Source organism: Macaca thibetana, chromosome 7 (assembly GCF_024542745.1).
Source record: "Macaca thibetana thibetana isolate TM-01 chromosome 7, ASM2454274v1, whole genome shotgun sequence".
Lineage (NCBI taxonomy): Eukaryota > Metazoa > Chordata > Mammalia > Primates > Cercopithecidae > Macaca > Macaca thibetana.
Genome location: NC_065584.1, coordinates 18,439,594 through 18,462,188, shown reverse-complemented (window position 1 = coordinate 18,462,188; position 22,595 = coordinate 18,439,594). Strand labels below are relative to the sequence as shown.

Genomic DNA, 22,595 nt, shown 5'->3' with positions numbered 1-22,595 from the left:
ACAATACACTAGATAAAGACAGAACAAGAGACGTGGGTTATAAACAAAGACACAAAATTCATAAATAAAACATTAGCTTGGCAACTCTAGTAATGTGTTAAAAAAAGTATCATAAGCAAGTATATTCAGAAATGCAAGTTTTGTTCAAAATGACAAATTTATAGTGTAATTCACCACACTAAAAAAAAAAAAAGAAAAATTTTATAGTTATCTTAATGATGCAAACTTTTTTTTATGAAACTCAATAACCACTCATGATAAAATATCACAGCAAACTATGAATAGAATAATTTTGTTATGATAAAGCATATTTCCTAAGAAACCTTTAACTAATATCCTATCCATTGTGAATCAGTAACATGGGTCCATTTAAAATATGAAATAACACAAAGATGCCTGTTATTATAACTTCTATTTAGAGGTCCTGGACTGTGCAATAGGACAGGAAAAAGAAAAGATACAATAATTAGGGGAAAAAACCCCACCAGTATTGACAGAAGATATGATTTGTGCACAGAAGAATCTATAAATTGTTAGAATTACTAATGCCGTTTATTTAGCAAGGTTGCTGGAAAAAAAAATCAATAATGTGAAATACATTGCATTTCCATATATTAGCCGCAAGTAGAAAATATATCATATTAATTTGTAAAATTTGTAACAGCATGAAAAAGAATCTATTCTATGTAGAATAAATCTAACTGAACAGGCATAAGAACTTTAGGGAAAAAAATCATAAAGGTATAATGAGAGGCACTGAAGATTTAAATAAATGGAGAACTACACACACTCATGGACTGAAAGATGCAAAAAGGCAGTTTTGTTGTTAAGAGTTAGGGTCTCACTATATTCAGGCTGGCCTCAAACTCCCAGCTTAAGCAATCTTCTCGCCTCAGCCTCCTGAGTAGCTGGGACTACAGGTACATGCCACTGCACCTGGCTTTCAATATAGGAGTATTAATCCACAACAAGTTGATCTACAGATTCCATACAATTCCAGTCAGGAATCACAATAGGGTGTCTTTTGTTCTTCTTGTTTGCACACCCCCTTGCAGTTTATCAAGCTGATTATAAAATTTATATGCAACTGCAAAGAGCCAAGAATAGCAAATACACTTTAAAAAGAACAAAGTGGGAGAACATGTGCTCCCAGACTTAAGAACTTACAAAGATATAATACTTCAGACACTGGGGTATTGCCATGGTACAGGAAAATATGAAATAGGACCAAGAGCCCCCAAAATAAACCCACGAATATTAGGAAACCTGATATATATCAGAGTTAGCATTTCATATCAGTGGGAAAAAGAGGGGCTACTTAATAAGTGATGCTGGGATAACTGTTTATTATTTGAAAAATATTTAAATGTATCTCTATCTCACTTCGTAACTCCAGATGGATTACAGACTCAAATAATAAGACTTAAATGTGAAACAAAAAACTTTAAACCTTTTAGAAAAAAAACTATAGGAGACTAGATGACCACAGAGTAGGGAGATAAATCTTTAAGACACCAGATTTCATAAAAAGATTGATACATGTGATTAATAAGAATGGAAATTGAGGCCGGGCGCGGTGGCTCAAGCCTGTAATCCCAGCACTTTGGGAGGCCGAGACGGGCGGATCACGAGGTCAGGAGATCGAGACCATCCTGGCTAACACGGTGAAACCCCGTCTCTACTTAAAAAAAAAAATACAAAAAACTAGCCGGGCGAGGTGGCGGGCACCTGTAGTCCGAGCTACTCGGGAGGCTGAGGCAGGAGAATGGCGTAAACCCAGGAGGCGGAGCTTGCAGTGAGCTGAGATCCGGCCACTGCACTCCAGCCTGGGCGACAGAGCGAGACTCCGTCTCAAAAAAAAAAAACAACAACAAAAGAATGGAAATTGAAAGAGAGTGAAAAGACCATCCGCGAACTTAGAAAATCTGCAACATATGTACTCAATACAAGATTGATATGTAGACTATATCAAGAACTCCTAGGAAGAGAAGAAAAAAGGGAACCCAGTAGAAAAATGAGCAAAATGCTAAACAGGAAATCCATAAAATAATATATTCAAAGAGACCGTTAAATATATGAAAAACTGTGCAACATCTTTAGTAACAAGGGAAACACAAATTAAAGTACAATGAGATACCATTACATACCTACTAGATTGGTTGAAATGACAAAGCATGACAATTCTAAATGTGTGTGAAGATGTGGAGGACTAGGGACTATCACACTCTGTTGGTGGCAATGTAATTGGAAACAAGCACTTTACAAAACAATGTAGCATTACCTTGTAAAGCTGAGCATGTACATACATATACTATAAACCAACAATTTCACTGCTAGACATCTTAAATGAATTTGAGACACGTATAAGAATCTCCACAGCAGCACTGCTTGTAATAGCAAAGAACTATTAATGATCCAAATGTCTTTTTTAAAAAAATGATGGTATAATCACATAATGGGATATTATATAGCATGAAAATGACTCAATTACAGTTATATGTCACAAAACAAAGAAACCTAATATGAATTAAAAAAAAAAAAGTTAAAAAAGACACAGTATCATTCTAGTTATTTAAAAAACTCAGGGCTGGGCACTGTGGCTCACACCTGTAATCCTAGCACTTTGGGAGGCTGAGGTGTGTGGACTGTTTGAGCTCAGGAGCTCGAGACCAGCCTGGGCAACATGGCAAGATGTCATCTCTACAAAGAATAGAAAAATTAGCCAGGAGCGGTGGTGAGTGCCTGTAGTCCCAAATACTTGGAAGGCTGAGAAGTGGGAGGACGAGGCTGCAGCGAGCCGTGACTGTGCCACTGCACTCTGGTGGGGGTGACAAAGTGAGACCCTGTCTCAAATAAATAAAGAAATAAAGAAATAAAAATAAAAAGAGAGTAGCCTCCCCAAACCATAAAGATGAACACTACAAAGAATGATAAGAAACACTAAGGAGCATGCAGAGAATCATTTAATACAAGTTGCATAAAATACTTCTCACCAGGTATCAAATTCTACCTAGGAGAGACAGGCCATTTAGGTCATTCGTTAAACTGATTTAACTTGTTAGTTTACAGTTCTTCCCTACCTTTTTCACAAAATCCAGTCTAATTCTACCTGTGCCTCAGCTGTAAAATCAAGGTGAGGTTTAAGAACCCTTCCGTCAGCCCTAGAATCTGCAATCTGGAGGATGCATGGCTAAAAAGGTGAAGGATGTCCAGGGGGCAGGTGGTTAGCCCTTCCTGGAAGCATCCAGGATCAACTCTAAGAGTTCTAACTCAATGGTAATCTCCAGGGGTCCACAATTTTCTCCCAGGAGCTGCAAACTGCTCCCCTAAACCACTGAGATAAACATGATTTCCTTTTTGCAAGAGATCACACAACACAAATAGGAGTGATCCTAAAACTCTCCTCCATGAATTATTTTGCATTTAAACCAGTTCAGAATCATAGGGAGTTTGGAGGATTTCTAGACACAACATGAAAAAGAGCCACCAGGACTTTCAAAGGCATTAACAAATGTCATTGATATGAAATATGAGGAGCAGCTCTAGAATGCTGATCAAATTTCACAGTTTGCTGGTGGTTGTTTAAATTTCTGGACCAGAAGGGCCCAAAGCAAAAACTATGCTTGCTGAAACGCACCCAGGAGGGAATTCAGTGCATGCTTTGTGTGACTGGGATTCTTTTCCTCCTTCCCCTTAAACCTAGCTCTTTAGTATTTTCTCCTCTCCTCCCACTACAAAGCAAAATCTAATACTGGGTTTTTTAATCGCCTCCAAAGACCATGATTTCAAAGACAAAGGCCAACAGGTGTTTGGTCTTTAAATACAGAACAAAATACAACACTAGAAAAGATCAGCAGCCAATCTGCCCTCAAGTTACATAATTGGACTACAACCCTATCTTAATACCAAAGGTTGCCACCTTCCTACACTCCTGATACAAACATCTTCTCAAGAGAGGAGACAAGACAGCCGACCCGGAGCAGAACTTAGGCTGAAGGATGGGTTTTCCTGATGATTCTATTTTGACATGACCTTAAGAATTAACGTTTTCTACTCCAGTCAGACCATTAATGCCTGACCTGCTTCATGTTCCACGGGAAGTGCAGTTTTCACTTGAGGTTGTTGGAGATCCAAATAAAATTAAGCAGCCTTAGATGGTGACTGGATGAAACTCTTGTATAATTTGGTAACAGGTAGGGTGGTCTAGACTTGTAGTCCAGATGATGGCCAGCACTCTTGAAAGCCAACGGCTTTGCCAACAAATGTACACTGTGCTGAAAGGTGGCATGGATTCAATCTAAGCCTTTTCCTAAGGTTTTGGGGTACCTGAGGTTCCAGTGCTCAGGAAGGAAACCTGGGAAGGTCTGTGGGAGACAGGCTAGGTAAATCCATGGGGCTTTCCACATTACTTATCGAACACCTACATAATGCTGACTACGTGCCAGGCACACAGCTGTGTGTGAATCCAAATAACCCATGAGGAGACACACGTTTCCTTTTGAGAAGCCTGTGGGCACTTCCCCGAGGTCACACGGCTGCAGGCGACGGACCCAGGAAATGTGGTTCCTGAGTTCATGTGCATATTTTGTTGGCTCAGTTGCTACAGAACAGGCCTTACCCCCATCAGCTTTCTCCCAATCCTCCAGTGAGCCCTGGATATTTCATTCTTTTCTGCCACCTGATGAGGCAATGTAGGGATCAAAAAGAGCCCTAAAGATTAAAAGCAAGGTGGCTGAGATCCAGGGGGGTTGCTGTGGCCCAACCCTGGGTGTGGGGCAGCCCACGACGCTGTGAATGGAAGAAACCTGGGACTCCTCCTTCCCAAGAAGGCCAGCAACAGCTCTCCCAGGGCTATCATCATGGGTTCCATTCAATGCAATCTCTGCAAGGGATTTCCCTGGGAAAGCAGCCGAAAACACAGGCATAAAACTTTAAGATGTGTGGGTAGTTATTTTGAGGGTGATGTGTCTTGAGGACTTGACGCCCAGGCAAATTTAAAAATAAGCAGGTTTCCAACTCTAAGGATGGGCCAATCTTGGAGGTTATTGAGTAAAAAGTCAACACCGTAAAGTCAATTACACTATTGACAGATACTCTTACAAGGAGATTTCACATCATAATTATATGCAAAGGAACCTAGCAAATAGAAGCTGTGTAATGATCAGCTAATAAAAGTAACACTTCATCTATGTCAATAACAGTTTCAGAGTTAAGACAAACAAACATGGCCTTTGCCACTCAGTGGAGGGAAAAAAAAAATCCCTGAAAGACAAATATTTTCACTTAAGGAGAAGTCGCTTAGACTCACAAGGAAAACCTGTCACACAAAAGACAGTGGGAAATTGGTCTTTAGTGGGTGCTAATGACTCCCCCACCCTCCCTGGGCCCCAGCTGAACAGACTGGGGCAGCAACCCCTGTAAACATCTGGGCACACACGGAACACTTGGGCACTGCCATGTGGTCTGGGAGATAACATTCTGTATTGTTCTAGTCTCCACTGGACTGCTTTCCCTTTCAGCCTTGGCTGAGTTTGGGTTCCACTGACATGTGGCCAAATTAAAAAATGTTAAAATTATGATGAATGTGAAAATGCAAAACAAGATTTTTTTTCCTTCAAGCATTTAATGGGTTTTACACAGACACTGATTAGACAAATGCCTCCATAGCTATGTTTGTGTTCCTTCTTTCCAAAAGCATCTCAGTGTCTACTACTTGCCCTACAAAAAGAGGGCAAAGATACTACAAGCAAGTACCCCTCATTTCTAGAGTTTGCTACCCCTCTTCCCCTAATTTCCCTTAAAACTGAGGGGGGCGAGTTCAGAATTGGCATTTGGACAACTAACTGCTAATGCACAATGGTTTTCTTTACTGGTTATCTCTCTCTCACTCTCTTTTTTTGTTGTTGTTTTGTTTTTTTGTTTTGTTTTTACAGAGTCTTGCTCTGTTGCCCAGCAGGCTGGAGTGCAATGGCACAATTTCGGCTCACTGCAACCTCCACCTCCTTGGTTCAGGGGATTCTCTCATCTCAGGCTCCTGAGTAGCTGGGACTACAGGCACACACTATCATGCCCAGCTGATTTTTATATTTTCAGTAGGGATGATGTTTCACCATGATGGCCAGGCTGGTCTCGAACTCCTGACCTCAGGTGATCCGCCTGCCTCGGCCTCCCAAAGTGCTGGGATTACAGGTGTGAGCCATCGTGCCTGGCCTCTTTACTGGTTATCTCTATTTATGCAAATGGTAACTTGCCTAGTTTCTGCAAACTATGGTTGCACATTTTACCAAAACGATTTTGTTCAAAATTCCTATGATGCTCAGGAAAGTCACTCTTTAATTAGACTATACGTGCCTTTGTAGTGGCAGACATGAAGCAAGCTGTGCCATTACAAAGCTATTGCCACTCAGTCTCAAACCCACCCTTCTACTCTGTTTCCCACACTGGGGCTGGACTTTACCACCGGGCTCCATGTGAGGCTCTGCCACCAGGGGGTGCCATAGAGAGACTGAGAAGGTGGTGGAGGAAGATGGAAGTGGCTCCTGCCTGTTTTGTGTTCTTGAGCCAGCCAGCAATGCCTGTGCACCTCAGCAGCAGCATTCGTTCTTGGAGTTGCCAAACCCAGTTTGCAGTTTTTCCAGCACCTGCAGAACTATGTTCCCTTAGAGGCACCAGCACCATCAGAGGCTGCTTCCTAGCCCCTGCCCCCCATGCAAAGGTGAGTTTCAGCTCTGCCCTTTGTTTCCAACCTCTTCCTGTTGTTCCCTCAGCCCTAGAGGTGGTAGCTGCCTCCTGCAATTACTCTCTCCATGACACCCTGAGTTATCTCTTTACCCTTTCAGTTACCTAGTTAATAACTTCCTACCTGGTTTACAGGTTTGCTTTCTTTCTAATCATTTTGATTTTTACATGGTCTCACTCTGTCACCCAGGCTGGAATGCAGTGGAGCAATCTCAGCTCACTGCAGTCTTGATCTCCCAGGCTCAAGGGATCCTCCCACCTCAGCATGCAGAGTAGCTAGGACCACAGGTGTGTGCCACCATGCCCAGGTCATTTTTTTTTTTTTTTTAATTTAAAATAATAGAGATAAGGTTTCGCCATGTTGCCCAGGCTGTTCTCAAATTCCTGAGCTCAAGTGATCCACCCACCTGAGCCTCTCAGTGTTGGGGTTACAGGCGTGAGTCAACGTGCCCGGCCTCGGCGAATTTTTGAACTTTTTGTAGAGCTGGGGGTCTCTCTCTGTTGTTCAGGCTGGTCTCGAACTCCTGGCCTCAAGTGATCCTCCTGCCTCAGCCTCTCAAAGTGCTGAGATTATAGACATGAGCCACCACACCCAGCCCTGGTTAACATTAAAGTCTCTCTGGTACTTGGTGTGGTTTCTGTCTCCCTACTGAACCTGAGACCCAAGTCTGGCTCAGAGTCTGTTTTGTTTTCTTTTACTTTGGAAGGAGCCCAGCTGAGGCACTCACTGGACTGGATGAGTGGCAACTTTCAACAGAAACAAGACTGTTTTGCTGCAGTGCTTTGTTATTCTCTAACCAGAAAGAAACCATCGGTAGTTGAAATAACACCTCAAGAGGGAACTAACCAGTAAAATGTGTCATAATAAATGCCATGAGAGTAAGAATTAAAATAAGACGGCGGCTCCTGTTGAAGGTCAACCTGTTGTCTGCCAGGCTTTTCTGTGCCCTTCTATAAGGCATGGCTGGGCCCATAGTGAAAGCTACTCTTGAAGGCACTAAAAAAGATGGTCAAGAGGATAAACTGTAAGTCTATATTTAGAATCTGCTAATAAAAATACATTGTTGCTGCAAGCGAAAATAGTTCACAGTCTCCAAGTCTTCTCAACCAAGAAGGTAAACTATGAGGCAACAGAGGAAAGATTTTAAGAGAGAATGAAAAACAGAGAATGTCTTTTTCAAAAATGTGAGGCAAGAGCATTGGAATTTTGGCTTCATGGAAAGAGGCTTACCACTTAGGAACTCAAGAATTACTGACCTGAGAGTAGCCAGGACAGATGCCGGAAAGGGACAAGAAAAACCTGTCCATGTATTTTTGGAAAATATCCCCTTGTCAGATGAGTAGAAATGATAAGTGGTTTTATAATTTGTTACTACTCTAATTACTAACAACTTCCCATCTTATCAGAAGCTACAGACCTTTGCTCTGAAGATTATGGGACTTGTCCTGACAACAGCAGGAGGAGTTAAAAGACAAGCTCGTGGAGAAGCTGCACACGGCAGGGGAGTTTGACCTTGCTTCTCCCTCAGGCCCAGCTAAACACACTTTCTGGGTTGGTTTCCTTTTGGACATAAAACACTATGAAAGCAAAATGGCCTTCAGGTGCAAACTTGATCCATAAATGCAGAAGGAGAGGGATGGTGCCTTCAAGGGATGCAGCTCAGTGAGATAGGCTTTTTCTAAACAAGCAACCGGGGCCTGGCATCCGCAACGGTGATGAGGCATCAGCCAACTTACTGAGACTTAGCCCTCATCCTCAGGACGCAAAGTGCCCAGGACAGAAAGGGACACACAGAGAAACTGCTACCATACAGGGTCATTCACTGAAGGGCTACAACCAAAGCATGGGGCTACTTGGTTCACGGCAAAGAGAAGTTTCTCTGCTGCTGGCTCCCAGACCACATTAAAAAAAGCATCGGGAAGGGATCACCTTTGTGCCAGATCTTGAAGGACGTGCTGCCTTGCATATGAGGGTGAGGGGAATCTACACGAAGAAAACTGTATGAGTCAGATGGGCCAATACTGGGCATATTTGGGGAACACATTTGGCTCAAGGAGAAGGAAGGACTGTCAGGGTGGTGCAGGGCTAGTCACAGAAGGGGCTTCTGCAGACAGCTGGGGGGGCACGGTGTTAGGACACCGGTCTGGCAGTGGTGGATGGATGGACAGGAGTGGGCGTAGAAGCAGCTGGCGGACGGGAGAAGGCTCTGGCAGTGGTGCCTGTGAGGGCTGTGGGCCGGCGGCGGACCCTGATCCGGGGCTGGCAGTGGAGATGGAGAGCATGGAGGAGAGAAATGTCCCAAGGAAGGGTTCATGCGGCTTGGCAGCTGACCTCATTCTTGGAAGCAAGGGAATGATGCCACCTGCTATTTATAGACCACGTACCAAAGCTCGCCTCACATCTGATTTTGCATTTGATTTTCCCTGCAACCCCTGGTAGGAGGCAGTTTTCACAGATGAGGGAACCGAGCCCAGAGTCACAGGATAGGGGAGGGACAGGGCTGGTTCTCGTGCTAGGCCTGTAAGCCTAGAATCCAATTAATATCCTGCCTTCCATTTCCTTCTACCCACCTCTTACCCTGCCTTCCTAGAATAAAAAAAAAATGAATTTAACTTGCCCCCATCTCCTCATCTGTAAAGAGACCGGGATCATCTGGTGGCCGAGAAAGAGAAGGTGGCATTCGGATTGGGAGGTCTTGGGGTTACTTTCACGTTTCTGAGCACCCAAACCAGGTTTACTGTCGCCACTAGTTCGAAGCAGCTCCTCTCTGTCTCCAGAAGCGACCCCGTGGACAGAAAGCTGCCCTTCCCACTCCCCGGGCTGGCTCTGCCAGGCACACTCTCCGCTTACCTCATGGCTGCCGTCACCCCAATGGGAGTGATTGGCAGCGGCCGCACGCCAGGAAACAGCCCTCGGCTCAGGACCCGCGCTCCGTTTTGGATCACTCCTGGAGGAACTGAAAAAGCAAAGGGGAGAAAGACACTGCACGTGAATTCAACTGTGAAGATTTCTGTTCTAAGTCAGAAATTCTGGATGGACCAATAAGAGAGAAAGAGACAGAGGGCAGAGAACATGTGTGGAGCAGAGACAGAGAGAAACACACACACACACACACGCGTATACATGCACACACACAGGCACACATACAGCCACACAGACATGCACAGACACGCAGTCACGCACACACACATGCACGCAGACACATGTGCACACACCCGCACATACAGACATGCACACACACACAGACATACGCGCGCACACACACACGGGGAAAGAGAGACAGAAAAAGATACCCAGAGAGTAAGACGGAAAGATCATCTGGTAAGTAAAAATCAGACTAGCAGCTCACAACCAAAGGATTAATGTCTAGGTTAAAAAAAAAAAAAAAATGAGTTTCCAAAAGTAGGCTTTAAATATTATTTTCTCACATTTATTAAACATAACCTTTTTCCTTCAGTCAGACCCTAACAACAACTCAAACACCCCAACCCTGTAGGACAGACACCAGGTGACCAAATAAAAGCACCTCCCCATGCTTTGCCATGGGCAGAAGCCGAGAACATCTTTCCATTTATCTTTAATCCAACAAGGGGAAAAAAATGACCCAAATTGTCTTGTAAAAGCCGATTTTACAAGCTACTTGGCACCTCAGCACACACTACCCAGTTCATCCCCCAGGGGATCCTCGTGGCCTGAGGAAAGGCCCCTTCCCGGGGTACCCTCTCAAGCAAATCTCCTGAGAATTCGCTCCTCATCCCACCTTCTCCTAAACCCACACATCCCTGGAGCAACCCTAAGCCCCTCTTTCACCAGCGGCCATCAGATCTTGTCCATTCTCCATACAAACTCCAAGATCTCCACACCAACCTGATTTTGTCTGAGGGTTACCTAAGAGCAGAAACGCAGGGAATCCCTGATGTAACCTTTTCTGACCTTCCCAACAGCAATTTCATCTGGTTCAAACTAATATTCTGCCATCTGCTATATCTACCAGGAACTCGCCCTGTGTCTGAGGAGCAGAGGAGCATCACTAAGTGAGAACACGGGTGAGCTTTCATCTGAGTTCTCTGGTGTGACTCTGTGCAGGTCTCTGGATCTCTGTTTCCCTCTCTGAACACTGTTCTCCCAAGACCCTGTCTGCCATCATGGGTTACAGACTCCCCAGAGCTGTGGCTGTGCCCATATAGTCCCTGGCACAGTCTCAGATAGTGGCAAGGTGGATAACTAGTGCTTTTTCAAACAAAGACCATCGAAAAGGCTCTAGAAAACTATGCATTCCAAAATGAAAACCACTCTGGACATTAGGTGTGTAAGCCAGTATTAAATGGGTAGAATGCAAGCTTTTCACAAAAAACATTGCCATACAGACTTTTTACTTACATAATTTTTAGGTATCTAAGGACATGTTTTCAAACCTTGAATCAAACATCACATAGGATGAACGTTCACTATTGAATACGGGGTAATTTTATAGACTGTCAATTCTTTGGGTATTCTAAACCTCTTGCTAATAATTTTTGCCATTTATTTTCCCGGTTTGCATAAGGCCTTTGTTACTAGGTCTTACAAAAGGTAGGATGGGTGAGAGAATGGAAACTCTCGCCTAAGTCAGTACTACTATTACAGTCCGGTGTTCCATAATCTCCCGTCACCCTAATTAATTGTGAGGGCAGGCAGACCCAGATCAGTAGCTCCTACCATTCCTGATTATCAGCCTGATTCCCGCTAACAGACCACCTTATCTGAGGCAGGAGACTTACCAAGTATCTTTAAATCACAGAACTGTTAGAATGTGGTATGCAGTGAATTATCATGTCTTACACAGTTGATGAATTCTCTATAAGGAAGAATGTCTAAAGTTTATATTACCTAATTTATCTTATCTGATTTCAAGATTTCCTATAAAGTTACAGAAACCAGGACACTGTCATACTGGCGTAAGTCTAGACATACAGACCAATCGAACAGAACAGAATTCGGAAACAGAGTCACACACATGTGGTCAACTGATTTTTGACAAGGGTACCAGGACAATGCAAAGAGGGAAAAGCAAGTGTTAGAACAACCAGAGATCCATTTGGGAAAAAAATGAACCTTGAGCCTTACACCTCATACCACACATAAAAATTAGAAATGGATCATAAACCTAAATGTAGGAACTAAAATTACAAAACATCCAGTAGAAAATATAGGAGGAAAAATAGCAATAATTCTCAAGGACAGACATATGCAGAAGACAGCAGAACTCTTGTAGATAGATGCTTTGGATGAAATATTATATGTGTTGCCTAAAACGACAGCTTTTTGTTTGCCCATTTTGGGGATTGTGGGAGAGGGTCTGCATAATTTTGGTGTACGGCAGTCTCCTAGAAATGGTCAGATAGCCACAGGTTCAGCTGAATTCTGATCGAATATATCTGTCACTAGGGATGTCAAGCAGAGCAGCGACTTCGTCTGATATAATGAACCATGCTGATAAATAACTTAAATATGTAAAATCTCTAATACAGTTTAATTCTTGTCAGTAAAAATTATTACAGTCCCATATACAGATACTAAAACTTTTACCAAGTACTTTCCTATGTATTAGATGATGGAGACATAAGGTAACTACGGGCAAGAGGGAAGGGGAGATCGAGAAAGAGAGAGAGAGAGAGAGAGAGAATTAAGGAGGCAATGAAAATATACGATGGTAAGTGCTAGGACAGGGGGCCTAAAGGCAGAAAGGATGGAGACACCTAACCCAAACTAAGGGGTATTAGGGAAGGCTTCCTGTAGGAAGCGCCATCTAAACTGGAGTTCAAAGGCAGAAAAATGGCACATACAAAGACCTGGAAGTGATTTTTTAAGGATGCACAATGTGCTCAAGGAACTAAAAGGTTGCTTGGTACAGCACACAATCCTAGCAGAAGATGTGTTTGGACTTTATCCCATGGGTATCGGGAAATCCATTAAGGCGTTTTGAGCAGAGAAGTGCCCTGTGCCGCAGCAGCTGACAGCCAGGCTCTGGAAACCAACCTAGGTCTATAGCCCATCTCTGTCAATTACTCATCATGTCTGCTGAGCAAGCTACTTAAACTCCGTAAGATGGGGGACAAAAATGACATTTACCCAGGGTCTCTGGAGACTTAAGTGAGTTAATGAAGGCATGAGTATTTGGAAAATGCATGTTAGTTATCAATATCGTCATCATCAACACGATCAACATCCACAGAGGAATCCTGAGGCAGCCTGTGCTTTCCCCATTTCAGAGGAGCTGAAAACCCATCAAGAACAGAATGGGACAAAATCAGACCACGCCGGAAGAATGTAGCCATCTTCCTGGTGACAGAGTTGCTGGGACAGCAACAGGTGCTGTTATGGCACTTCTGTTCCCCTTGTGCGTGTCATATCAGAGCCACCCTTGCAGCAGCAACACCCAAAACACATCAAGTTGGACAAAGACAAGGGAAGCCCTGGAATGGGAACAGAGCAAATCCAAGTTAGGCAGCGCAAGTTCTTATTAACCCTGGCATGGTCGTCAAGGCATCTGCCAATCAAGGAGAAAAGCACCCCTGGGGACAGTGTGACATGACAGAGTCCTCTGCCCAAATGCTCAGAACCTGTAAGCTCCAGGGGTACGGCCAGCAGAAAGGAAAACTAGGAAAGGAAGCCAGTCGTCACCAAGTTCCTACTGGAGACCATGTTCTTTGGATGTTCCTTGTCTCATGGAACCCTCAGGGATGAGGTATGCTGCAGTGGTTAAGAGTGTAAGCTCTGAGCCACACAGCCTCAGTTCCGCCTTGGCCTAGTGCCTTCACCTTCCTGGGCCTCCATTTCCTCACTGGTGAAGCAGACTTAAACATACCTTGTAGGATTGCTCTGAGAATGAAATAAGATAAGCTACATCAACTGCTTAGCTCAGTGGCTGGCTCGTTATGTAAGCTCATCATCGTCATCATCACCGTCATCCTTCTGTCATCCTATATCACCTCTCTGGCATCCTCTTACTGATGATCTACAAGGACGGGGCTGAATGGGGTCAGAACATGGGGAAATACTTTCAGCCCATTATGCTTTTTGTAGTTATTCCTAACTCTGCATTTACCTATTAAAACATCTTCCTGATTAAGGAACAGCACTCATTTCAAAGAGAATCTCATGGACAAAGCTCTCTTGAAGCATTAATAGGCTTTCCCTGAGCTATTTCCTGAACCTCACAAGACTTCTGGCATGTAGACTCAGCTCTTCCTCTGAATCCTGCAGCTTGTTCTCAAATGAGCTGCAACTAAACGCTGCCTCTGCCAACCCTGGCACTTCTCCGTCCTCATCATTGGCAGTGCTCTCCATGGAGAGATGGAGGCTGTGTTCGTGTTTGCTCACCAGCTGCCAGAAACCAGCTGTGACACTTAACTGCACCCCTGCCTTTCTCCTTTCTGCCCCCATCCCCAAGTGTCAGGAACATGGCTTCTGAAGAACAAGTCACAGCCAGTCTAAAATGGCTCTGTTAGAGAAAGGCATTCTGAGGCCCACTGTTCACTACCTACATTAGGAAGCTTGGTGGGAACATGAGTCGATCCTTCAGCCCTTTCTCTACCAGCACATCTACTCTTTCCCTTCGTTTTACTCTGTTTCCCTCAGAGCACACGAAGACACCGAAAGACCAAAACCTTACAGCCAATCTGCCGCCCCCGATGTACTGAAATGCACTGGCCTCCAGCTATGTAAGACATCAAAAGGGCTCGATGTTCAAAGTCAACTTCTCCCTCGGATTTGTGGCTCTCTCCAGACAAGGCCCAGGCCTCCAGCATCATCCCTGCAAGTTAGGCCAGTTACGTATTTGTCTTTTAGATGGGAGAATACCCACCCCTGAGGCTCTCAGGATGAGGGACGTTGGCACCACACTTTCCCACACTTGCCATCAACCACGTTCTCAGATGTTAGAGAGGAACTCTAAGCTTTCTGGTTTTAACTAGCAAGAAGGCAACCTTCACACATAAGAAGAGAGCCAAACAGAGCAGCACCGCTCATTGTAGATGCTGTGATCTAAATGGGATAACGCAATCCTGAGCATCTTAAAAAAAAAAAAAAAAAAAAAAAAAGTCTAAGGTCCAGGACAAACCCCTCCACACTACATCGTCCCTCAGCACTTCCCCGGCTCCCCTCCTGAGGCTTAGCTTCCTTGGTGTTTCACAACTTCTAAAATTAACCTCTGAGCTCTTGCTGCTGCCTTTGGAGGGCAGCCCTGGCTAACTCTCTCAGAGGCCATAAGCTGAGCAGCAGGTGATTCCGCTAATCCTTCCCCTTCCTAAAGTCGGCCTTTCCACCTGCTTACTTGGAAGCGCACTGGGGAGGGGGCTGGCACGGGGAGACACAGCCTATTTCCTGGTTGTGCTCCCTCTGCTGTGCCTGGTGTGTCTGACATACATCCCAGTTCCAGGCAGGGGGAGGAACGCCTTCCCCCAATCCCTCCCCTTCCCTTGTTCCATTTTGTTGTTTTGTTTATTATCTAGAGTTCGTCTCTGGGAACCTTCCAAACAGGGATTATATAAGCCTTTGAAGATGAGTAATGGAGATCTGGCTTCTCCTGACTAATGAGTCCTCCATTGGGGTTAAAGCTGACTCACGGGGCTTGTCAAAGGGGAACTCACTGCAAAGCAGGTACTTAAGGAGATACTAGAAGCTGGAATTAGTCTACATAGCCATTTTGAGGGTGGGGAGGGTGGGGTAGGCAGAAGGATTTGACTGGAGCATAATCCAAAGTCCGGGAGGTAATGAGCCAGCCATGTCCCACGCTGACTGTTCTGAAGGCAGTGTCCTATACAGCACGTGAGACATGGAGGCTCTCCTTGCAGAATGTTTCCTATGCTGCAAACAGGCAAAGTCTAAAAAGGCTAATGTCACATGCACAGTAGATGCTGCCAGGAGGACAAAATGTTGCAGCCTGAGGTTTTTACTAGGTGCACACTGCTGCTGCACTGCAAGTGAAGCATTAGACTGAAATGAGAGGTGGAGGGACCCACAGGGACTCCAGCCCAAGCAAGACATTGTGTGCTGGGCTCCCTTGGGGCAACACAGACCCTCCAACGATAAAGAGGCCTGCTCTGCCTGGGGCTCTCAACAGCATCTGAGCCATTTCCTTTGTGCAACCTACTCAGCTTCAGACCCTGGACTGTGGCCAGTCTGCTGGCCTTGTGCTAGCTTTACAGATGCTGAGCAAGGGTAGGAGGAAGAGAAAAGATCTAAGTGGCTGCCATCTGGTGACCTGGAGTGGCTATGAAGGGTGAGGACAAAGGAAAAGCCTTCCAGCCATCCAGCCCAGCCTCTATCTGCTGGGAGCAGAACAGCAGCAGAAGAGACTGGGTTGGTGGCCCCCATGCAAGCAGGGGCATCTAGCAGCCTGAGAGGTGAAAACAAGGGGCTATAAATAGCACCGCACGAGGAAGCTCTATAAACAGGGCCCAGCCACAGCACCAGCCCACGGGGGAACACAGACAGGCTCTGCGCAGACAGGAAATGTGTTGCTCTCGGAAGCCACACTCCCCACTCATGGGCAGTGGCAGGACCCCCCAACCTGGAGAAGACCTGGGAGATATCCACACTGGGACACGGGCACACAAACATCCCTACATAGGCTGCTCACACACCATCACTGTCGCTGGCTGGCTGGCTGTTGCCTTTAACCATTTTTGCACAGGAATAGCCTCTCACTTTTTCCAGGCCTTGGGCGATGCCGGCAGGGCAGGGGATGACTGCCTAATCATTCTGTCTGTAATGCTTTTCCCTTAAGGCAAAGGACTGCCTCAAATCCCAAGAAAAATAACGTTATACAACGTGAAATGAAAAGAAAGGTGGCAGGGGCCAGGGGCATGGAGAAAGAGTGAAGCCAGAAAGAGCTAACCACAAGCTGCAGATATATTCCTCTGGTTGGGTTTATGGGCAGGATCGGCCAGCTGACTTCCCAAGTGCACAGAGAAGATGCTCTGTGCATCTTCACTCCCTTGCTAAGGTACTGCTCCAATCCTCGGGGTCCTTACAACCTGCCCCTTGACTATGCTTGCCCTTGACCTCCAGGGCATTGAACCAGGGCTGGCGGTCAGATGGGACAGTGAATGCAAAGGTGGTGTCCCTACTCTCTGCCCAGTCTTCACATTTACTTTTCTGTTACTCCTGTCCATGAGCATCTCCTTCTATGACCTTTGGAGGCACCCTGGGTTCTTTCCTTCCACTGTCTTGGAGCTCCATTCTTGGCCTGGGGCTTTCATGAAGGCTGTGGCTGGATTTCTCACACAGCGGTAATAGTCTTCTAAAAAAAGCCTTCTAAAAATGAGCCTACAGCTTCAAAATATGAACACTGAGCTTGTAAAACTCAAATTCAGCATTTCAGTGTAAACAGGAGTGTGGCTACCCTGGAAAAAGAAGTATTTACAGTTGGAGTGTTAGAGATGGAGAGGGGTGGCGAACACCGAAAACAACTCGTCTACTCATCAGGAGAAACCATTTTCCTTTCCTACCCATGCTCAAGAATCTAGCAATCATGGACATTTATGGAAGCTGCTGGGGATCTGTGAATGATCCATCAGTCCCCTTGCCTGGCTTGGTTTCATTTCAAAGATACTCCAGGCTCCAGCAGGCCTGTTGCACCAGACTCTTCTCCAAAATGGCAGCCTGGTGATGAGGTCTCAGAAGAGAAAGACATTTCTAAAAATGGGTACTGCTCAGGTCCATTATGGTTAAGCTGGCCCCATGTAGCCTCTTCTAGCAGAAGTCCATAATCCCATTTTCCCTCTGAACTTCAGCAACCAGCTGGAAGTATTTTTGTTAAGCTAATGATCACTGTGTAGTGGCTGGGTGCAAAGGAAGGTGCTCGAATCTTACACGGCTCTGATGAAATCAGAATGTTTCCACTGGGTTGAGTTATGCAACTTAATTTTAGAAATCTTTTCAGCCTGGAACTTGATTACAATCTGGTCTGTACTTTTCCTGCAATGCCATCTAAGAATGAAAGTTTATTTTAAAAAAAAAAATTAAAAACATACATATTTCTCTGAAATATAAAAACATCATTTAAAAACCACACTCCAGGTTAACTGCTAGTTACACAGCTAGACCAGTATCTGCTTAGCAGTGGCGTTTGCATGTCAGAGGTGTAGGGAGTCCAACATTGCAATAGCTGGAGGTCTGAGTTTAGAAAGAGAGAATCAGAACTCTAGACTGTTCGGAACAGGTAATGGCAGCTCCAGGCAGAGGAACAAGCCTCCCTGAGAATGCTCAGCTGAATTTCTTGGGTCTTTTAAAATAGGAATAAATAAGAAAGGTTGGAGTCAAATATCTTAAAGCTGTCAGGAAGGCTGGACAAGCAGGGGGGCTATGATGGATGGCCTGGAACTCCACGTAGTCCACTACTAACAAAAGGCACCTGTTTTGGGTCTGAGGATGGATGTTTTCCTGTGTGAAGTACCATCCACTCCAAAGGCAGAGACTCCCCACTGCTCAGCCAGCCACGTGGCCCTCAGAGAGCTAGAACCCAAAATGAGCTGAAGGCCTAGCCATAAGAAGGAGACAGGTGAGTGCCAGCCCCTACGTGGCAGTGTTGTAGTGGTGTCTGCTGCTTCATGTCACCATGTCTTCACCAGTGTGTTTCATCAGTAAGAGGCTGTAACGCAGCAATGTCTTAACAACGAGCTGAGCAGACCCTGGTAAACCAGCTGTCTGTGTCCAACAGGGTTCTAGCTGGGTGTGGAATGTGGGCACAGGTACTGACCTCGAGTTGGGAGGAGGAAGGGACAGATATCTTTGTTCAAAGTCATTCTTCATCCCTTGGGAAGAGATCTTTCTAAAACCATGGTAGACTAGCTCCAGAGATGGGAAAAACCTCAGGTGGTGAGAAGAAGTCTCAGTAAGGAAGAGTTGTCTCAAACTTGACATTGTTCAAGGCCAACAGAAGGTGAGGATGGGAGTCCTGCTTAGCTAAACAGCCCTGCCCTGCTATCTGCGGCAGCCTGGGAGGCTGGGTGGAAATGGTCCAAGCTGGTAGCATGGTTTCATTTCAAAGATATTCCAGGCTCCAACAGGCCTATTTCACTAGACTCTTCTCCAAAATGGCAGGCTGGCGATAAGGTCCCAGAAGAGAAAGAAATTTCTAAAAATGGGTACTGCTCCCGTCCATTATGGTTAAGTTGACCCCACGTAGCCTCTTCTAGGAGAAACTACAAACTCACAGGAGCAATACCTACAGGAGCAAGGAAGGCCTCTCCACTGGGACTCAATAAAGGATCTGTTTCCCTTTCCCCACGTCTTAAGTCCTGAAATTATATGAGAACTTTCTCATCTTGGAAATATACCTATGCATTCATTCATACATACGCATGGCTGCATGTTTATATGCATATGCATGTAATCATGGACTTATGTAGCTTTTAAAGTGATTCTACAAGGGACGTTCTACTTTAGCATTAGTTCTTCCTATGACCTGGTGTATAAATGAGAAGGTTAAGTTCACAAACTATGGTGCTGTAGGCTATAGAAATATCTACTCACAACCTGCTTGTATCTCAGGGGGAGTATTCAAAAGCATCATGGCACTGGCAGCATCAATGTCAGGATCTGGAAAAATCAACCAATAAATAACATTATTTACAACGGGGCTGGTGTGTGTGTGTGTTTTTCCCCCTGCAAGTTACAGTTCATGAATGCAACAGAGAAAAAAAAATATCCAGGAACTAGATGAGCTATCCCCAAGGCGACATTCTTCCCAGTGGGATCTGAGAAGAAGAAAACGTGTTCTAGAATGAGATTTAAGGATCATGTTAGTAAATTTTTCATCACACAAGCATGGTCTCTTCTCATGTTGTTAATTTTATAATTTGCACCGTATGTTCCTGATAAATTGCTGATCTATGCACCCCCATAGCTTTTACCCTGGGGTGAGGAGCAGGAGAGTCAGTGACAATAGGAAGTTCAGCCATAGGAATCTTTAATGAACTGGGGAAAGCTCACAGCATCAGGAAAGCATTAAACACACCTGCATCTAGTGAGATACAAACAAGACATCTGGTCATTTCCATTTGTCAGCAGAATGTAAGTTGTGTTTCACGAGGTTATGTGTTTGTAACAGCGGTGTGGAGGTGGTGAAGGCATTTAAAAAAAGCACTTAAAATATAAAGAAAAAATTAAAGTTCTGATGTTGAGGGCACAATGTTTGCTTCCACTGCTATTATTGCTTTTAATATGGGTAAAAAAAAAAAATACTCATCACTTCATTGCTATAATTCTTAATAGGTTTCTGAATCCTTACTGATCCACCAGTTGACAGATGGCAGGTTATATAGAGACAGAGAAAAATATTATCCTTTTATAACTAAATTCATTTTCCTCTGAGAAACAGCAGCTCTGCTGCTATGGAAATGAAGGTCACCATGACAACAGTAAACAACCCCCAAGAATGGTCACTGAATAGGCTGAAAAGAACATCTGCCCCAGCACAGCGTCCCAGCTGCCCTGGGGCGAAATTCACTAATAGTGCGGTGATGCCGCGTGACAGAAGCTGCCGCCTGTGCCCTGTCCAAATAAATGAAGTGTGCAATTGAAGTCGACATCAAAATGCCTTCCCTTGCAGATTACTGCCTCTGTGTCCGCTAAACCCAATGACTAATGATGGGGGACAAGGGGCTCGCACTTGTCAGTTTTTGTACAAATTACATACCAAAAAATTCAATTTACTACTAATGGCTCCATGGCACTTTATTTTGGGTATTATGCTAGAAAATTACTTTTTTAATGTTTAAAAAAGTACGTTTTTTCATACTTTATACGTGTGGTTTAATTCCAACGGAGTAATACGATGTGGTAAAAAGAGGCCCACAAGCAATTAATGATATGGACGACACTGCTTCCCAAAGACAAGGTCTCAAGGAAGAAAGAAAAAAAAAATAGACCTTGACTCTGAAGAGTTTTTTTCTATTTTGCCTGCAGAAGGCCTGTTACTTACACTCCATAATGGACTAAAAGTTTATTTTAATAAGTACATTATATGAGAAACAAGTAAATTAACTTATTTGGCAACTCCAGGGGTGAAATTCCTAAAACAGTCACCATTTCCCACTGATATTAGTATATATATTGTATATGTAAACTACTATATATAATATATCAACTAATATAATTAATCATTAATCAAATATATACAAACTATTATAGATAATATACATACTATATTAGCTATTATATATAATAGTATATATATAGTTTATATATTTGGCAACTCCAGGGGTGAAATACCTTAAACAGTCACCATTTCTCACTGATATTAATATATATTATATATTAATTACAATGCACTTTATATATGTATATTAATATTATATATTAAGATATATTAACCATTATATAATAGTATATTAAGTACTTTTTTATATAATATATAAATTATGCATATTATATATAATCATTAATAAAATATATATTATTATATAATAGTATACATAGTTTATATATACTATTATATATAATAGTTAATATACTATAAATTATACATAAAATATTAGTTTATAATAGTTGTATGTTACAGTTTATAATATATAATTTATATATTGTAAATTATATATAATTTGTTATATATTATAAACTATAGTTTATATATACTAGTACATATAATAGTTAATATATTATAAACTATTAGTTTATAATGTATATAAGTTTATAACAATATATGAGTTATATAATATATAACATGTTATATGTTATATGTAATATAAACTATATAATATAAACTATGTAAACTATATAATATATAATATCGACTAAGCTTTATACAGTTTATAATAGTATACATAATAGTTAATATATACTACTATATATAATGGTTAATATGGTTTATATATACACTATTATAAAATAGTTTACATATTAATTAGTTGAATGATTTTATATATTTAATATATATAAAAACATATATATTTATATATATAAAACCATTCAACTAAAAAATTAAAAGTTCTCCCCACTGCCCCTGTGGCTCCCACTGCCCTGGGTCCCTTGGTGCCCCACAGGGCCTGTTGCCTGGAAGTAGCACTCACAGCCCCAGCATTCTTGCTGGCATCTCACAAGTCACAAGGGACAAGCAGTTCCTGAGGGGGGGCTGTTAAGGCCACAGGCCTTTCCCTCTTGCCCCTCCTTTTAGAAATGGCCTTTTCCTTTCTCAGGGGGTAGCCAAGAAAAATGATTTTTTCCTGCCAAGCAAAAGGTCTCTGCCATTACTGAGAACGCAACTGCTACAGGTGACCATGGCTGGCCTGGCTACATGGTCCCTACCTCCACAGGTGACTCGTACCCAAAGTTTTCCTCAGTGGCCAGGAGGTTTGCTGGGCCCAGAACAAGAGGAAACACAGGGAGGAAGTCTGGAGTCTTTTTCTATTTATATGGCCAGAAAATTTAAGGAAGTATTTCCGTATTCTTCAAAAACACATTAAAGGAAATTGTAGAGGGACACAAATAAAAAGAAGACATAGTGAAAGAAAGAAAACAGAAAGAGAGAAAGGAAACCTTAAAGGAAAAGTATCCCATCAATAATCACACATGTGGGAGAACCTAAGCAGGGCATTCCCAAGGCACACTTGGGGGGGGTGCTTTGGATTTGTAGAGCATCCACCTGTGACCCCCCACCCCCACCCAGCCAAGCCAAACAGATACATAAACTGAAAAAAAAGCAGCATGCTGAGGGACGTGTCCCCCGTCTTTCCTTCAAACCAGATGTGCCATGCCTGATGCCTCCACAGATAAAAATCCTGATGTGATCAAGGAACTAGTGCTGGTCTCCGGTCATTTGGGGCAGGTGCAACCCCCAGCCTTCACATGATCTCATTCACAATGCATTCCT

General features: G+C 43.5%; 1 protein-coding gene across 13 annotated transcripts in view; it reads right to left on the bottom strand.

Moving 5' to 3' along the window:
- The window catches only part of FOXN3 (forkhead box N3), a 467,440-nt gene that overhangs the window by 15,331 nt on the left and 429,514 nt on the right, over nucleotides 1-22,595 (bottom strand). For 8 of the 13 annotated variants that reach the window (XM_050799096.1, XM_050799098.1, XM_050799104.1 and 5 more), the window contains 2 exons: nucleotides 19,259-19,324; nucleotides 9,590-9,695 (listed from right to left, as the gene is read on the bottom strand). In XM_050799096.1, the coding sequence (XP_050655053.1) occupies nucleotides 9,590-9,695; nucleotides 19,259-19,324 (172 nt within the window). The remainder of the gene's footprint in view (nucleotides 1-9,589; nucleotides 9,696-19,258; nucleotides 19,325-22,595) is intronic. The other 5 variants (XM_050799107.1, XM_050799109.1, XM_050799110.1 and 2 more) reach the window with 2 other exon arrangements.